The sequence below is a fragment of the Rhea pennata genome, chromosome 5 (assembly GCF_028389875.1).
Source record: "Rhea pennata isolate bPtePen1 chromosome 5, bPtePen1.pri, whole genome shotgun sequence".
Lineage (NCBI taxonomy): Eukaryota > Metazoa > Chordata > Aves > Rheiformes > Rheidae > Rhea > Rhea pennata.
This window is the reverse complement of record NC_084667.1, coordinates 66,885,247-66,902,703: the sequence shown is the minus strand read 5'-3', so window position 1 is coordinate 66,902,703 and position 17,457 is coordinate 66,885,247. Positions and strand designations below refer to the sequence as shown.

General features: G+C 66.3%; 2 protein-coding genes across 4 annotated transcripts; both read left to right on the top strand.

Annotated features, from left to right (window-relative positions):
• Window positions 1-5,555: 5,555 nt before the first annotated feature.
• Window positions 5,556-9,005, top strand: LOC134140981 (prostaglandin D2 receptor-like). The gene is made up of 2 exons (XM_062576784.1): window positions 5,556-6,394; window positions 7,485-9,005. The coding sequence occupies exons 1-2, from the start codon at window positions 5,585-5,587 to the stop codon at window positions 7,737-7,739; spliced, it is 1,065 nt and encodes a 354-aa protein (XP_062432768.1). The 5' UTR covers window positions 5,556-5,584; the 3' UTR covers window positions 7,740-9,005.
• A 2,373-nt stretch (window positions 9,006-11,378) lies between these two features.
• On the top strand, window positions 11,379-14,388 carry LOC134141088 (prostaglandin E2 receptor EP2 subtype-like). Of its 3 annotated transcripts, none has more exons than XR_009958536.1 (3): window positions 11,462-12,350; window positions 12,941-13,449; window positions 13,815-14,388. XR_009958536.1 is itself a non-coding variant. In XM_062577017.1 (2 exons), the coding sequence occupies exons 1-2, from the start codon at window positions 11,499-11,501 to the stop codon at window positions 13,187-13,189; spliced, it is 1,101 nt and encodes a 366-aa protein (XP_062433001.1). In that variant the 5' UTR covers window positions 11,379-11,498; the 3' UTR covers window positions 13,190-13,585. The 3 variants fall into 3 exon arrangements, 1 of the variants encoding a protein (XP_062433001.1); XR_009958537.1 differs by lacking the exon at window positions 13,815-14,388 and adding an exon at window positions 13,604-13,699; XM_062577017.1 differs by lacking the exon at window positions 13,815-14,388 and having other exon boundaries at window positions 11,379-12,350; window positions 12,941-13,585.
• Window positions 14,389-17,457: the final 3,069 nt, after the last annotated feature.

Sequence of the window (17,457 nt, the reverse complement as noted above, 5' to 3'; positions counted from 1 at the left end):
GAGAGTCCACCTTCCCCTTCCCCCCCTCCCCCCGCCCCGGGAATGAGTATTTTGCAGGAAAACCCTCATCGCTTGCAGCCAGCGCCTGCAAGTGCCACTCACGAGCTGTTGCCCGGGCTGGCTTCGCCCGGCGCCTTCAGGCACCCTCCCGAAACAGCCCCAGCAGCCCCTCTCCCCCATGGAAGGGGCCGTCGCCAGCGTTTCCTTATGGCCTTTGCAGCAGGCGCTCAGCAAAACCAGCTTCCTGCATGGGATCCCTCTGGATCCCGCTGTGGGAAACAGCAGGAATCGGGCCCCGGGGGTCACCGGGGATGTCCCAGCTGCCTCGGGGCCCTCCCGAGGGAGCAGAAGCGACCCTGGTGCCGGCCGGGCGAGCAGGTCGTCATCGTAAGGCCCCGAAAGTGTTTGCCTTCCCGCTCGTAGGACACCAGACCTGCTCCGGGGTTGATTTATTTGACACAAAGGGCAACAAATTACTGCCTTAACCTCCCTCCCGGGTCGGGTCGGGAAGTTTTCTCGTGGGGAAGGGTGTTGGGTACGACTCGGAAGCACAGCCAAGCTCCCGGGATCAGCGTGCAGGCGGGTTTTGGCCTCTTTCTCCTAAGGGAAAGAGATACCAGGCAGCCTGTCCGTCTGTCCGCGCCGGGGTGAGGAGTCCTTTGGTAGGTGGAACCTGCTGGAGAATTTCAGCCCAGTCTGACAGCAGCGTGGGGCGTAAAAACGCGCCGAGGGACGAGGAGAGCCCGCTGGCTCCTGCCCCCTCGCCCACAAAAGGGGGGTGCAAGCCAGGGCGTGAGCTCTGGGGGCCCTTGCGGCTCTGCAGCCTGCGCTTTCCGGGGTGGGAAGACCCCGTGGGCTCCTCCACGTCCCACCGCCGGGCACGCAAGTGCAGTGCACACATGCACCCATCGCCCGGGGACAGCAGCACGTGCGATTTGCCGCCTGCAGCTTCCGTCCTCTCCCTGGGGGGACTGGGGGGAGCCTCCGCCGGGGACTGGCCATGCCTGCGCACGGGGATGTTTCAGCCTGTTCGTCCAGCACTGAAACGACTCCCTCTTTGATGGCTCGGTGATGTTTCGAGCCAAGATAAGCTGCAGCGTGGGGACGCGTTTCCCACCCGCGCCCCCGCTCTGCTCATCCCTGCTCCGTGCTGCTGACTCAGCCAGCTCTGCACCACTGAGTGCCCGGCACTGGCCACATGGGAATTTCCCTGTGGTTTTCCCTGAGGTTGAAAATCCCACAAAACGTCACTGCCGAGGCCCAAGCCTGCAGGCTCCCCGCCAACGTGCCATGGAGGAGCTGCTCGCTACATCTCACCATGCTTCTGTGCAGACAGCGGTGCCTGCAGCGACCAGTGGCCCTGCTTGTAGTCTCTGGAGGAGAAACACTTGGTTTCCCTGCTCATTTTCGAGGTCCTTGCAGATGCTGCAGACTGAGCGGCCAGTGAGGAGCCGTGCGTGGTCTCCGCTCCACGAGAACGGCCTCCTTGGGTGACTGCGAGATGTGATCTGGAGCGATTAGTCATTTCCCATCCCTACAGCCAGCTTGCCTAATTTTAGTTCAAGGGGGCAGGAGCTGCCGGACGCTCACATGTCCCTACTTAATAGGGCCAAGCCACCAGGCTGTGAAGGCTGAACGTCTCATCTCAAACCTTGTCCACCCAACGGCAGGGTGGACACCAGCTCCCTGCCCTGCCCTGGCATGGCAGATATGCCCCCCTATGGCGACCCCCTTCCCCACGGGGCATGAAAGGACGTGAGGTTCCTGGAAGGGTAAAGCTGGTGGATGTCCACATTGCATCAGCTGCTCTAGGCAGCTGCCCCAGGGCCTCCAGAGCCTGGAGGCCTCCAGTGGACGGGAAGGGGCGGATACTCCGTAACAGGCTGCGGGAACAGCCTGTCCAGGGGAGGGGGGGGAAGGATCTTCCTTTTCCCCTCCTCTCTTAACCTCTGTTCAGCAGAGCTCTGCAGCCTCTGGAGAAGGGCAGGATGTGCCATAGGGATGGCTCTGCTCCACCTTGGGCCATGCCAAGATGTCTTTCCCTGGTCCCTCAGTCTTTGGCGACCTTAACTCATTGCTGCACTCTCCGCATTGCGTTGCCTTCCTGGGCCGCAGTTTCCTTTCCCGGGGAGCGTCCCGCAGCGGCGCAGACAGCGTGGAAGCTGAGGGAGCTGTGTGCATTTGCACCGGTGAAGGATCCAGCTCACTGACTTCAACATTTCCATTTTTGGGAACATCTCTCATTGACTTCGATCTTGCTTTTTTGAATCAGGAATCGGCTTCCCCTGCTGACTCACCACCTTCCTGGCCTGGCCTGTGGCCCCTATACATAGGGACCCCCCCTCCCCAGTGGGCCAGAAGGTATACCAGGACGAGCAGGCATAGGCACATGTTGTCCAGGTCTGGGTCTGGAGGCCCCTGGCCACTTGCCCATGGTCTCTCGACATCCAGCAGCCTGACTGGAGATGCAGCGAGCACGGCAGCCGGACATCCAGAACTGCAGACCCCCCTGCACGCTTCCTCACCCACACCCAGGGTTTCTGGCACGGGCATCTGGAAGGTGTCCCGCCTTCTCCCACCCACGTTGCAGATGATTTCCACATGCAGGGTCAGTCCTGTGTGCTCCGGCACAGATATTCCTGCTCAGGAGCTCCCGGGTGCCAAACCCGCTCGAGGAGAGAAGTTTTCCTTCCTGAGAGCTGGGAAAATGAGGTGTTAGATCATGAACAGGTACATAATATGGAAAAACAAGGTTTTTGGCAAAACCGACGTGGCCTCCTCGGCCCTGGGCTGCTCCCTTGGAGGAGAGCTGTGGGAAAGCGGCCTCAAGCACGGAGGGGAGAAATAATTAAGTCACTGCTGCAAAGGGCTCGGTACCAAGTTTTGCAGCCACCGAGCCCTCCCAGCTGGGAAGGTAGCGGAGCTTCCCCAGCGCCGGGGGCTCGAATACGGCGACGTCTCTCCCACGCCGCGGCGCTGCAGAGGCAGCCGCAATCCCGGGCCAGCGGGATCGCTCCGGATCTTAGTAGGGGTTTGAAGAGTGGAGGTAGGTAAAAAGAAAGAATAAGATTTGGTGCCGCCTGGAGCAAACCCCCCCTGGCAGAGGGGGTTTCATTTGCCAGGCAGCGCTGCGGTCCAGCCGCGGTCCTTGCACGCTCGCCGGAGGCAGAGCTGAGCTAAAAAAAAAAAAAAAAGGAAATAAAGGAAAAAAAAAGAAAAGAAAAAAGCAGAAAGGAAACAAGCTGGGGGAGGGAATAACCCCAGCGGGGAAGGCTGGCCGCGGGGCGAGGGAATCGCCGCGCCGATCGCACCCTCTGCTGGGGGAAGGCGGCGGGACGGAGCCGCCCGGCACCGTCTCCGGGTGCTCGGCGCCGCCGGAGAAGGGGGCTTTCCAGGCGGCTCGGCCCCGCCGCCGCTTCCACGTGTCGCAATAAAAACCCCGCGGTGCATTTTTTGGGGGGGTTCGTAACGCGCAGCAGTGAAAGGGGAGCGGGGGGGGGGCAGGAACGCCTCCGCCCGGCCTCCGTCTCCGCCACGCCGCGCCGGCTGGTTCCAATTAACTTTCTCCTCCGAAAAAAAACCGTGCAAACAGGCCGGGCTGCTGGAAACGGTCCCGCAGGGGCATCGCCGAGTGTTTACAAATATTTCCTCCGCGCCGGGCCCAGACCTGCATCGCGCCGGCCCCCGGCGCGGCGGCGGCGGGCAGTGGGGCTCGTTCGGGAACGACGGGGCTCCCGGGGGGGAGGGCGCCTGCCTCCGAGTTAGTCCCCCCCCCCCCCGGGTCCCCGCTCATCCCGGCCGAGCTGCAGCCCGCAACCCCGTGCTTGCCCCTTCTCTCCCTCCATCCTTCTGTCCGTCTTTCCGTCCCTCTGCCCCCGAAGGCTGGCTTGGGGGGCAGGAGGAGGAAGAGGAGGAACAACACTCTGGAGACCCATACGAAACACAGCCGCTGCCCTTCCGCCCGCCCTTCCCTGCTTTCCTCCCTCTCTTCCTTCCCTTTCCTTCCCTCCTTCCTTCCCCTTCCTTTCCCGGAAAGGAACGTGGTCTCAGGCGGCGGGGCCGTCGCTGAGCTGCAAGGCAGCGGCTCCTCCGGCCGCGGCTGCTGCATCCCCTCGGGCGGCAGCCGCAGCCCCTTCTCCGGAGACGCGTCTCCGCGAAGCGCCCAAACTCATCCAAACCCTCCCCCGACCGCCCCGGGACAACGCGGCTGAGACGGACGCCGGGGCGCAGCCAAGACGCCTTCCGCGGAGACATTCCCCCGCCTTTCCTAGGAGGAAAGTCCTCCCCGCTTTCCCAGCAGGGCAGACCTCAGCATCCAAGGAGACCAGACGGGAAAGCACCGGGGCGAGCGCGGGGCTGGAGGAGGGCGAGGAGCCGCCGGAGGGGGCTGCCGGGGCCGAGCGCGGCCCCGGGAAACGGCGCTCCGGGGCAGCGAGAGCCTTGGAAACGAAACACCGACGTTTCTCTCGGACGGCTAGAGTTTTTTCCAGCTGCTCTTTGGGGTTTTTGCGGGTTGCTGCTTTTTTCTTCCGCTTGGGAATTTTTATTGCCCCTGCCGCCCCGGCGAGGGATGTAACCAGTGAGAAGAGGGTCATGTCGGAAGCATGACGAACGGGAGCGATTCGTCATCCTCGGTGACGAGACTTTTTAAAAGTGTTTCCCTCCAAACAGCTGCAATTTGGTGAAAGCACAAAAAACAGCTAAATAAAACTCGGTACATCTGTCCTACCCACGCCGGCTTTTCCCCGTGCCGGCGGCTCTGCTGCCGCCGGGAGACCGCCGCCGCCTCGGCCTGAGCCTTCGGGCAGCGCCGGTGCCCCGGGAGGCACGGCCGGACCGGGAGATAATCCGGAAAACCTGCGCGGGCGCCAGCCCTGCCCGCTGCGGTGCCAGGCAGGGGTGCGCGGAGGGCGCTGCCGGGGAGCTGCCGCCGCGGGCGCCGGCCCGCCGGAACCGTCTGCCCCGGGAGCCTGCAGCATCGCGGCCGCGAGCCCGGGGCGGGCACGGTCCTCCCGGCTCCGGAGAGGCGGCAAAGCGGAGCCCCCCGACGCCAGCCTGGGCCCGCTGGCGATTCTCCTCCGCTCCTCACCTAAGCTCGGCCGGGCCCGCGTTCTCCGCGCTCGCTGCGGCGCCGCCGCGTCGCTCGCTTGGCCCCGGCAGGTGGAATTTCTGCTCTGCTGGGCCCCAGCGCAGGAAACACCCGGCCGCGGTCGCGCTGGGCCCCGGCGAGGGCAGCGCTTGACCCCCGGCAGGTGCCAAAGCGCGGAGCGGCGGCAGCGCCGCTTCCGCCCCGCTTCCTGCCCGCCCTGGGCCCCCCGAGGGGGCGGCCGGGGACGGGGCGGGGAGCGGAGGCTGCGGCGCGGCTGCCGCGGCGGCAGTGGGGCTCGGCGGAGGGGGGACACGGGGGGGGGAGGGGGGCCGCCCCGGGCAGGGGGGAGCGGGCGGAGCCCGGCCGGGAGGCTGCGCCCCGCGCCGCCCCCCCCCCCCCCCCCCCCCCCGCCCCGGCACCGCCTCCCGCCCGCCTGCCCGCGCCCGCCCCGTCGCGGCGCCAGACGCCGCAGCGGCCGGGGCCGGCGGCAGCCGCATGGAGGGCGCGGAGTACCGGTGCCGCGGCAGCCGCTCCATCGAGAGCGGGCAGTCGGTGGTGCCCAGCTCGGTGCTCTTCGGCGCCGGGCTGCTGGGCAACGTGCTGGCGCTGCTGCTGCTGGGGCAGCACCGGCGGCGCTCGCGGCTGCCCGGCGGCCGCCCGCCGCGGGCCTCCGCTTTCTACGTGCTGGCGAGCGGGCTGGCGGTCACCGACCTGCTGGGCAAGTGCCTGCTGAGCCCCATGGTGCTGGCCGCGTACGCCTACAACCGCAGCCTCAGCGAGCTGGGGCGCGGCGGGCGCGCCGAGGGCGAGCCGGGCGCCCTCTGCCACCTCTTCGCCTTCCTCATGGCTTTCTTCGGGCTGGCGCCCACGCTGCTGCTGCTGGCCATGGCGCTGCAGTGCTGGCTCTCGCTGGGCCACCCGTACGTGTACCGGCGGCAGCTCACGCGGCGGCGCGGGGCCGCGCTGGCGGCCGCGGCCGCGGCGCTCTGCGCGCTCTTCTGCGCGCTGCCGCTGCTCGGCTTCGGCGCCACGGTGCAGTACTGCCCGGGCACCTGGTGCTTCATGCGCATGGCCGGCGGCGGGACGCGCCAGCTCGGCTTCCCCGTGCTCTACGCCAGCGTGCTGGGAGCGCTGGTGCTCGCCATCGGCGCCTGCAACGTGAGCAGCATGCGGCACCTCTACGGCATGGCGCGGCGGCAGCCCCCCGCCGCCCCCGCCGCCGCCCCCCGCATGGAGGAGCTCGACCACCTGGTGCTGCTGGGGCTCATGACCTTCCTCTTCACCGTCTGCTCCCTGCCGCTCATCGTGAGTACCCCCGCGGCTGCACGACCCCCCCCCCTCCGCGCCCCTTCCCCGGGGGGGCGGCTGGCTGCCTCGACCCCCTGCAGTAACACCCGCCCCCCCCCCCGGAGGGGTGCGGGCAGCCCGCTCCGCGGCTGTAACCCCCCCCCCGTCGGCAGCACCCCGCTGCCCCCGGGCGCCGGTTCAGCCCCTTAGTGCCTTCAGCCGTTCCCCCCCCCCCCCAGCTGGGTGGGAACCCAGCGCCTTGGCCAGGAGGGGTCGGTTCACTGCCTTAACCCCTCGGAGTGACCCCGTCCTGCTCCCATCCCTTCCCAGAGGGGTCGGGGGAGCCTGGCCCCGTTGCTTTACCCCCCCCCCCCCGGGAATAACCCCACCATCAGCACTGCTTGGGCCCCCTTTAAATAGCCCCCTCCATCCCACCCAGAGGAGTCGGTGCACTGCCTTAGTCCCCTTCAAGTGCCCCCCCATCCCATCCCATCCCATCCCATCCCATCTCAGGGGAGGTCTCTTCCTTGCTTTAACCCCCGGGAATAACCCCCCATCACCCCTAGCCGGTCGCAGGGGTCAGCACATTGCTTTAACCCCCTGGGAATAACCCCCCCATCACCACCCCAACACTTCCCATCGCAGGGGTGCCGGGAAGATCCAGCTCCTTTCGAAGCCGCTGCCTCTTTCCCTGCTGGGAAGGGAGCCCCAACACCCCCCCCTCCGTGCTCCCCCAGGCCGGGGGTCCCACCGCAAGCAGCATGTGCTGCCCGTGGGGACCACAGCCCCCGGCACCCGCGGCTGCGGCTCGCTGAGGACGGGAGACTCGGTGCACCCGCCATGGGCTGGACCGCCTGCTCCACACCTGGCCCTGCAAGGGGGATCCTGAGCCAGGACCCGCTTCTTCCTGGGTAGTTTCGACAGCACTTAGCACAGATGTGTTTCTGGAAGCCAAAATACACCTTGATTTGCTGCCTATCAATGCCTGAGCTAAAAACATCTTTTGGTGGCCGCAAAGAAATCCTTGGGCTCTCGGCTTGGCCCCGACAGCGGGAGGCTTTCCCTTATTCCCTACTGTTATTTTATTGCTGTGTTTATTTCTGGACAGATCCGAGCTTACGTGGGGGCGTTTGCTGCTGACTTCAACGAGAAAGCTGACCTGAGCGCCCTGCGGTTCCTGTCCGTCAACTCCATCGTGGACCCCTGGGTCTTCATCATTTTCCGCACCTCCGTGTTTCGCCTGTTCGTCCGCCGGTTTTGCCGGAGACTGAGCTCCCGGAGAGCCCCGCTGAAGGCGGGGGACGGCCGCTTCGGCCCGCCGGGCTGGCGCAGGACGGACGCCCCGCAGCTCGGCTTCCCTTAGCCTTGCTGGGAGGCGGGAGGCAGCCGGCGGCCCCCAGCCCGGCGCCCCGGTGGGGGCCACGCCGGCGCTCCCGGCGGCAACTGTGAATATTTCCAAGCAGCAGCACTTTGTGGAGAGTTTGGGGAGAGCCCGGCTCCAGGACGGCACGGGGCCCTCGGGTGCTTTTCCCACCGGCGGGAGCGGAGGTGCTCCGGGATTTCCGGGGGCGGCCGGGTTGCGGCTCGGGGGGGAGCCGAGGGTTGAGCCTCTGCTGGGCACACGGAGCCCGGCACGGGTGCAATTGCCTGCATGCAACCACCCCCCCCCCCAAAAAAAACCCACCCCCTCGAGCGCTTCGGCAGATGGGTGCAGGAGGAGCCGCCGCATTCAGCCTCCCGTCTGGGCCAGGGTTGCTCCGCGGTGCCTTGCTCTTAGCTCGACAGCTGCTTGCGGCCGGGCTCCGACGCTGCGCTGGCGTTATCCGAGCGCCTTTCGCCTGCCTCGCCGCTGTTCTTTAACGCTGTGTTTACGGCCCCGCCGGCTCCTCGGCGCGGCAGCGATCTTCGGAGGAAAAGCGGCGTCCCGGAGGCGCGATTTGCTCGCGAGCAGGCAAGCGAAAGGCCGTTCGGGCGCGCGCTCCCTTCCCCCGGATTGCGCGCGTGAGCCGGCTGAGTTGAGAACTGCCCCGAGTGGCTGTTCAGGCCGGAAAATTGCATTAAGCGGTGCCCCCACCCGCCCGGCGTCCCTGGAAGAGGCGGCCGCAAGGGTCCCCCCCTGCCCCGCGCCAGCTCCCCGGCGGGGGCTGCGCGAGGGGCTGCCGTCGTGCTCCTGCCCCGTCTCGCGTGGTTTTCCTCGAGGGGGGGCAAACAGCTTTTATTTCTGAAGGAAGAAATTCCCGGGAACGTGTCTCCCGGGGTTTTGTCGGAGGTGACCTGGTTGGCGTGGCTCAGGCTGGAGCGCCGGGGCGCCGCGGCTTGCAGGGAGGAGCGGGCTCCGTATGGAGGCGCACGGACGCGTCCGTGCCGGCGGACGCCGCCGTCCTCGGCGCCCGGCGGCCTCGTTAGCAGCTCCAGTCCAGGGGGGCTGCTGCTCCTCGTTTGGAGTGGACGAGCGTCTCCGCGCTCGCGTCGCCGGGCCGTGCCGTATCGCCGTCCTCTCCAGAGATGGCAGCACGTCCCCGGCCAGCGCGTCCCGCCGAGCTGTTGCCGCGCTCTGGGAGAGAGGGGGAAAAATATATATATATATATATCTCCAACAACCAAGCAAGCGAATAAATAAACAAACCCGGGCAGCGTCCAGCTGAGTTGCGGCTCTGGCGGAAGCTCGGCGGCGCGGGACTGCGCGGCCCCCCGCGGCCGGGGCGAAGGCTGGCACACGCGCCTGCCCCGGGGCTTCGCAGAGGCGCCGAGACGCGGGGCCCGGGGCGGGCACGGCGCCGGAGCTGCAGCGAGCGTCCCCCTCTTTCCCGGGCCAGGAGCTGGGCACGGGCAGGGTTTCAGCGCCGGAGCTGCAGGCGCACAACTCTGCACGGGCTCTTTTTGCAGGAAAAGGTTTAATTCTTGCAGCGGGCTATTCGCTGGGGGCTTTTTTTCCCCGCTTGCGTTTTCCAGCCGTTCCCGAAGGAGGAAGCGGCAGGCCGGGGCAGGTTTCGGAGTCATCGCCGGCGGGCGCCTCGCCAGGCGGCTCAGCCTGCCGGCCAGGAGATGCAACAAGCCCTTGAATGATGTTATTTCGCTTCAGCGCGTCCAGCCAGGTGCTCACAGACAACTGGGAGCGCAGGCATTCGGGTCCCTTCCTGCATCTCTGGTGTTGAGACCTGCTTTTTCCGAGCGGCGAGCGAGGTTGCTTGCCGCAGCAGCACGCGAGATCGGTGCCTAGGGAAGCCTCGGGAGAGAAACCGACCTTCTGGCTTTTCTAAGCAAATGCCCGGCAGGTTTTTGGTTTAAAAAGGTGGGAATCCAGCAATGTGGCCCACCCTTGCATGCGCGTGAGGGCTGACATCCCCTGCACCAGCCCCGACCGTGGTGCCTAACGTGTCCCTCAGGACCCACCAGAGATCCCAGTGCTCTCCCCACGTGGATGGTGTCCCGGAGAGGTTGATCCTGCTTCGCTTTAGGGTTTCTACGAGATGCGTGCAGCTTTCCTGCAAGCCCAGAGGTTTTCCCTCCGAGTGGAATGAACTCTGGACATCTTCTCGGAGGGAAAACAACGGCAACGGCCCTTGGGAGACATATGGTCCTTGTTAGTGACAAGGCTCCCGGAGATAAACATGGAAGCAGGAGGAAGAAAACAAACGCTTCCCGAGACGCAGCGCACAAGTTGTACCAACCAGCGTGTCCCTGCCTCCGAGCGCCGGGGCGGGGGGGCGAAAAGCCCAGTAATTCTCCTATAATTGTGGAAATATCCCATCAGAGGCAACCGCTGGTTGAGAAGCGCAAAGCCCCAGATGGGCATTTAAGGCTCCATTAGCTGCCAGGAAAACGAGCTCCAGCACACGCCAAAATCCCCGTCCCGCGGCACAAAGCCCTAGGAAGGAGGGCGACGGGCAGGGGAAGCCGGAGCGGCCGCTCGGCGCCCCGTGGCCCGCCCGGCCCGGCCCCACCGCGTCCCCCCGCGCCGGCGCGGGCCGGAGAAGCCACCGCAGCCGGGCGACCCCGCGGAGGAGCGGGAGCAGCAGTCGGAAGCGGAGGTGCTGTCGCAAACCGCAGCTCGGCCAGCGCCGCGCTTCCTTCGCGGGGTTCCTGCTACCGAAAGGGAGGTTAAAAAAAAAGAAAAGAAAAAAAAAAAAAAAAAAAACACCCAAAACCCGAGAGCTGCCCCCCGCGCTCGGGCCGGCGGCGGGCGGCGCCGCGGGCTGCGGGCTGCGGCGCGGGCGCCGGCGGCGCGGAGGCCCCGGGGCCCCGGCGAGGAGCCGCCCGCGGGGAGGTTTCCCGGCTTTCCGGCGAGGGGGGCGGCGAGCGCGGGCATTTCGGGCGGATGAGGCTGAGCGCAGCCGGGCTTGTCGCTGCACGCAGCCCCCGTGGGGGGATGATGGGGGGTGTGTGTGGGGGGGAACGCGGGCCGGGCTTGTAGCTGCACGCAGCCCCCGGGGGGGGGGGGTGATGGGGGGTGTAGTGGGGGACGCGGGCCGGGCTGGCGGCTCTTCCCGGCCCCACCGCGATCCACCGCTCTCCTGGCTCCGCTGCCGGGGGGGGGGGGGGGGGGGATCCCGACGGGAAGCAGCTTGGCCAGCAGCGGGAAGGGGGTGTGTGCGTGGGGGGGGGGGGTCTGCTGCCGACCCACTCCTGCCCGCGGGGATGGGGCGCCCAGCGCTGCGCACCCCCCCCCCCCCCGGGAAATACGGGCATCGGCTATGGGGCAGCGCTGGGGGACGCGGCGTGGGGCTGCCTGGGGGGCAGCAGCGCTTGTCCCTCCCGCCCAGCCCCACGCTCGCAGCATCCCGGCGGCCCCCAGTGCCACCGGGCCCACGGGGGCCCCCCTCACCCTTGCTGAACCCCCCCCCACACACACACACAACCAGCCCCCTTCCCCCCATCCAGGGACCCAGACTGGCCGGGGGCTCGCTGTGCCCCCCGGGAGCGGCCGTGGGGCTCGCTGCCGGCCGGGCCCCCCACGGCGTTGGCGGGGCGGGCGGGCGGCGCGGGGGCAGCGCGGGAGGGCGGTGCCGCGGCAGCAGCACAGCAGCAGCAGCAGCAGCAGCAGCAGCGGCAGCAGCAGCAGCAGCGGCAGCAGCAGCAGCGGCAGCAGCAGCGGCAGCAGCAGCCGCGGTCAGACGGCGGCATGAACGGCTCGGGCCGGGGGCTGTGCGAGCGGGGCGAGGAGCTGCCCCCCGGCGCCAGCCCCCACATCAGCGCCCTCATGTTCTCCGCCGGGCTCCTGGGCAACCTGCTGGCGCTGGGGCTGCTGCTGCGCTGCCGCCGCCGGCCCCGCGCCCGCCCGCCCGCCCTCTTCCACGTCCTCGTGCTGGCCCTGGTGGTCACCGACCTGCTGGGCACCTGCTCCGTCAGCCCCGTGGTGCTGGCCTCCTACCACCGCAACCGCACCCTGACGGCCCTGGCCCAGGGCGGCCACGTCTGCCGCTACTTCGGCTTCTCCATGAGCTTCTTCGGCCTCGCCACCATGCTCATCCTCTTCGCCATGGCGCTGGAGCGATGCCTGGCCCTGGGCCAGCCCTATTTCTACGAGCGCTTCCTCAGCCCCCGCACCGGCTTGATCGCCCTGCCCGCCGTCTACACCTTCTCCGCTGCCTTCTGCTCCTTACCCCTGCTGGGCTTCGGGCATTACGTGCAATACTGCCCCGGCACCTGGTGCTTCATCCAGATGCACTTGGACTACCTGCAGCACGACGGCAGCAAGGGGGTGTCCGGCATGGACGTCACCTTCTCGCTGCTCTACGCCACCCTGCTCCTGTTTCTCATCCTCTCCGTGCTGCTCTGCAACCTCAGCGTCATCGCCAACCTGGTCCGCATGCACCGCCGGGGGCAGAAGACCCGCCGGCTGGCCACGCCGGAGCAGCCCCGGGTGGCCGGGGGCCGCGCTCGTGGGATGTTCTCCATGGCGGAGGAGATCGACCACCTCCTTCTGCTCTCCATCATGACCATCACCTTCGTCATCTGCTCCCTGCCATTCACGGTGAGTGCGACCGCCTTCCCCCCGCGCTGGCATCCCCCTGCCCAGCACCCCCATTTCCCTCCTCGCTCTATGGGGCTCTCACCCAGACCCAGCCACCCAAGCCTGGCTCCTCCGGACGCTCGGGAGATGCCGGCTCTGCCCCAAACTCTGCGTTTCCCACGGGGATTGGGAGAATCGCCCCTCGGCCGTCCCGAGGGTCCTGGCCGCGGCCGCGGGGGGACGTCTCGCCGGCATTTTGTTCCCGTTAGCAGTGAGCTACGCCAAGGTCGGGACCGCCGCCAGGGCTAATTTTGCGTCCGCAGAGTCGGACGGGCACTACCTTCCCTCCGCGCTCGCAGATCCAAGGGTCCCGGGGGAAAAACACGCGACCGCGGCCGGCCGCCGCGCTGGGCTCTCCGCGTTTTAACGTGGAGAAAAAGCAAAGCGGCAGCGGCCGGGCGCTCGCGAGCACCCTGGGGTCCGGCCGCAGCGTGGGAAGAGCCCCCGGCCATGTGGGAAGCGGGACCCCTTGGGAAGGGGCAGCGGGCCGGTTGGGGCAGAGGCGGTGGGAGCGTGCCGCTCGCGCCGCCGCAGCCCACCGTGTTTTCCAGATCCGTGCGTACGTGAACAAGTTCAGCGAGGCGGCGGACGGCCACGACTGGGACCTTCTGGCTCTGAGGTTTCTGTCCATTAACTCCATCGTGGACCCTTGGGTCTTTGCCATCCTGAGACCACCGGTCTTACGGCTCATGCGCTCCATCCTGTGCTGTCGGATGCCCCGCCGGAGCCCGGAGACCGCACAGGCGCCGTCTGCCGCGAAGACGAAACTGGCGCCACAGCTTCACTTCTGCGGGCAGTAGGTGCGGTGGCTTTTCCAGGAGAGGTGGAGAAGGCCGGGCTGCGGAGCGTCAACCAGGCGCCGCTCAAGGGCCAATGAACGAACCCACCTGCCGCACCAGGACCGAGCTCCGGCCAGCATCCGGCCGCACCGGGCATCGCTGGAGCCCGCGCGGCGGGACCGTGGCCTCGGGACGCGCTCGCTCGTGGTGGGACGGGACCCGAGAAGCTGGCGAGTAACCAGACGCTGGATGGGGCCACCCTTGCCCAGCGAAGGGCAGCGGTACGGAGGGGCGAGACGTGGCCGGGGAGATCTGCTCTGTGGCGCCCAGCAGTCCCACACCCGCCTCCTCCTCCTCCTCTTCCTCCTCCTGCTCCTCCTGTGTGCCCGAAGGGAGCGCTGGGCAGAAAGAAACCCGGTTTGGGCAATTTTGCAGAACGTCATCACCGACGTCCGGAGCTGCCGGAGGGCTCGCGCCAACACATGCTGCTTTGAACGCTGCGCCGAGTCCGCTCAGGTTTTACCGGCGCTCGAAAAAGCCCCAAAGCGCACAGAGTTGGAGCTTTCCTTTTTTTTTTTTTTTTTTTACATATATATATATATATATATATATATATATATATATATATATATATATATTTCTGCAGCTGACATGAAGAAACCCGTGCGGCTCTCGGCTGAAACAGCACGGAAAACTCCCCAGAAACACTCGGAGGCGACGGCCCCAGGTGGGAGAGGGCAGCAGGTTTCCCGAAAGGTGAAGATAAACCCAGGCCATTGCGTGACAAAAACCTGCAGGTTTTTTTTCTCCCCTCCCTGCCCCCCCCAGCAACGGGGCCCCTGAGATACAGAAATCGCCTCACCTTCGGGCTGCGTTTTGGGCAGAAACAGAAGAAATGTTGCATGAAAACAAGCCGCATCCGGGTGCTCTTTGGACTCTCTGCAGGCCCCGGTGGCGGGTTCAGCTCTGCAGCCAGCGTTTGCCTTGCCCGAAGATTATATATCCTGAGCCCAGGGAAAGGCTGCACAAAGCTCCCAAAATGAAGTGGCCAAAAAAGAAAAAAGAAAGAAAGAAAAGGAAAACCCTAGGAGAAGGCAGAGCCCCGAGCTGCCGTTCGTGCCGGCCTCGGGGCTCGGAAAACGCCGCCAGGCAGCAAGGGAGCGAGGAAGAGAAAGAAAAAGGAAGAAAGGAAGAAGGAAGGAGGGAGGGAAAGAGAAAGAAAGGAAGAAAGAAAATGGGGGAAACCGGCAGCAACGCCCTCCTGCGAGCCCCGGCCGCGGGGCGCTCGGGGGCGGCGGGGCTCCCCGGTCCCCGCGTGCGCCCTGCGCCGGGGCCGCCGGAGCCCCCCCGGGTTTCACGCGCACAACTGCATTTTTTTTCCCCTCTGTCTTTTTTTTTTTTGTTGTTTTCTTTCCAAACGGATTTCCCTGAAATGTAGATACCTCCGTGGCCAGCCGAGCCCTGGGAAAAGCCGTCGAGCTGCCGGTCCCGGTGCAGTTCCCAAAGCAGTTTTAGTCTTTCGAAAACACGAGACTAAATAGCGCCAAGCTCACGCCGCGCCGCCGGCTTGGGCGAGGCCGTGAAAGCAGCAGCCCGCAGCGCAGCGCGCCCGGCCGCGCCGAGCGCTCGGGCCTCTCCCGCAAGCCCCGTTTACTGGGCAGACGCAGGAGCCCGTCAGCAGCTCCGTGAGCCGAACGCGTGCAAGGAGGACGAAAGACCGGCGGTCCCAGGGTTTCCGGGCGGTCACGTGTGGACCGGCCAGTCTTAGTCCCGCTGCAAAGCTCGGCGCCAGCTGGGTCCCACCTCCGCGGCCGAGAGCAGCCACCACCTCCTCGGGTTTCGCTGTGGTTCTCCCTCAGCTGTCCCAGCTGCAGGAGTTGCCCATTTGTGGCTGAAATAAAAACCCTTAAAAATATATATATGTATATTTGTTTCTCTAGGCAGCGAGGTCCTTTAATGGTCAAAACGCACGTCCCCCAGGGTATTCCCTGTTTGTATTTATGCAGCCCGGCGCTGCTCTCGTCTTCTGCTCGGGGAAAATAATATCTCCTTGGCTTCTGCTCTGAAATCATCCGGTGCTTTGGGGACGTGAAATTCTCTGTCGGTCTCAAAGACGAGGCGAAGCTCGCGCGGAGAGACCGCGAGCTCGTCCTCGAGCGGGAGAAGCCACCCGCAACGGCGCAGCGGGAAGCCTTGCTGCCGGCCTGGCCGGGAGCCCCGCGACGGGAGCCGGGCAGAAAGCGCAGCGGGGAGGTGTAGCGGCGCTTCCAGGCCCAAACCACAGCTGCTGGGTGAGGAGCGGCTTGCCTGGCCCGGGCAGAGGCCACCGGCTGAACCCCTCTCCTGGCCTGGAAGTGGCCTTGCTTCCCGCGGAGGGTGCAGGGGAGAGGTGACGCGGGGATTAGCGCAAAGCAACTGACCAGCGGTTCGGGCCGAGCTCACTCTTTAGCGGTGCGATGAGCAGAAGTTTCTGCCAGAAGAGTTGTCTGGACCCCACAGAAGAGGGAACTGGTAAGGTGAGGTTGGACGTGACCATGGATTTGAGGCCATGGGGTTGGAAGGGACATCTGGGTCCTTCCCGTAACTGCGGGGGTTGGAAGGGACCTCTGGAAGGTGCCTGGTCCAACGCCCCTGCTCAAGCAGGATCACCAAGACCAGGCTGCCCAGGATCACGGCCGGTTGAGCGTCCGTCTTCTCCGGGCGCCTCCGTCGGCGCGGGCAGCCGGCGGTGGGGAGGCTGGGGCAGGCGCGAGGCTTCGCAGCGGGCGGGTCGGGGCGAGCGGCGCGGGGCGGTACCGCGCGCTGGCCGGCAGCCGCTCGCCTCGCCCGGGCGCATCGCGGCGCGTCCGTGCCGCCAGCCTCCCGGCGGAGGTTCCTGGGTGCGTGCGCAAGAGGGGACGTCTGTTTGTCGCCAGCAGCTGCTGTTTCCTCCGCTGGAGACTGTTCTGCAGCCAGCGCGGCGGTGGGGGCGGGGAGGGGAAACCGCCGCCCGCCGCGAGGACGCGCCGGCCCTTCTCCCGGCGCGGGGGCCCGCCGAGCGGCCCCCTCCGCCCGCGGCCGCGGCTCTGCCCCTCGGCGCGCGGCCGCTCCCCCTCTGCCTGCGAGCAAGGAGGGGGACGGCGATCGCCCGGCGCCGAGCGGCCCCCGTCCAAGGGGGTCCCTGTCCTCCCAGGAGGTCGCTGTCATTGTAGGGTGTCTTGTGGGAGGTCCCTGTCCCCAAAGGAGGGCCCTGTGGGGTCCTTGTCATTGTAGGGTGTCTTGTAGGAGGTCTCCGTGGGGGTCCCTGTCCTTGTAGGAGGTCCCTGTGGGGGTCCCTGTCCTCAAAGGAGGTCCCTGTGGGGTCCTTTTCATTGTAGGGTGTCTTGTAGGAGGTCTCTGTGGGGGTCCCTGTCCTTGTAGGAGGTCCCTGTGGGGGTCCCTGTCCTCAAAGGAGGTCCCTGTGGGGTCCTTGTCATTGTAGGGTGTCTTGTAGGAGGTCTCTGTGGGGGTCCCTGTCCTTGTAGGAGGTCCCTGTGGGGGTCCCTGTCCTCAAAGGAGGTCCCTGTGGGATCTTTGCCATCCAAGGGGCTCTCAGTCTTCCCAGAAGGTCATTGTGGGGGGGTCCCTGTACTCATAGGGGGTCCCTGTAGGGTCCCTGTCATCCAAGGGGGTCTCTGTCCTCCCAGGAGGTCACTGTCATTGTAGGGTGTCCTTGTAGGAGGTCCCTGTGGGATCTTTGCCATCCAAGGGGCTCTCAGTCTTCCCAGAAGGTCATTGTGGGGGGTCTCTGTACTCATAGGGGGTCCCTGTAGGGTCCCTGTCATCCAAAGGGGTCTCTGTCCTCCCAGGAGGTCGCTGTCATTGTAGGGTGTCCTTGTAGGAGGTTCCTGTGGAGGTCCCTGTCCTCAAAGGAGGTCCCTGTGGGGTCTTTGTCATCCAAGGGGGTCCAAGCCCTCCCGGGAGGCCATTGTAGGAGGTCCTTGTCCTCATGGGGGTCCCTGTCCTTGGAGGAGGGTCACCATGGGGACGTTGTCCTCACAGGGGGGTCTCCGTCCTTGCAGGGGGCCCCATCCCCGCAGCGGCAAATGCCCCGCGCCTCGGCCGGGGAAGGACGCTGGCAGGACACCCAGCAAGCCACCACGCTGGGAATCAGCCGGGGAGGCCCCGCGGCATGGCCCGTGCAGGGTCCTCGCTGGCCCCCGGCTCGGTTTCCAAACGTCCTCGTGGGCTCGGCAGGACGGTGCTTAAGGGAAAAAAAAAAAAAAAATCGCCGAAAGCGAAGGAGGCCCCAAAGGCGCCGCGATCGAGCG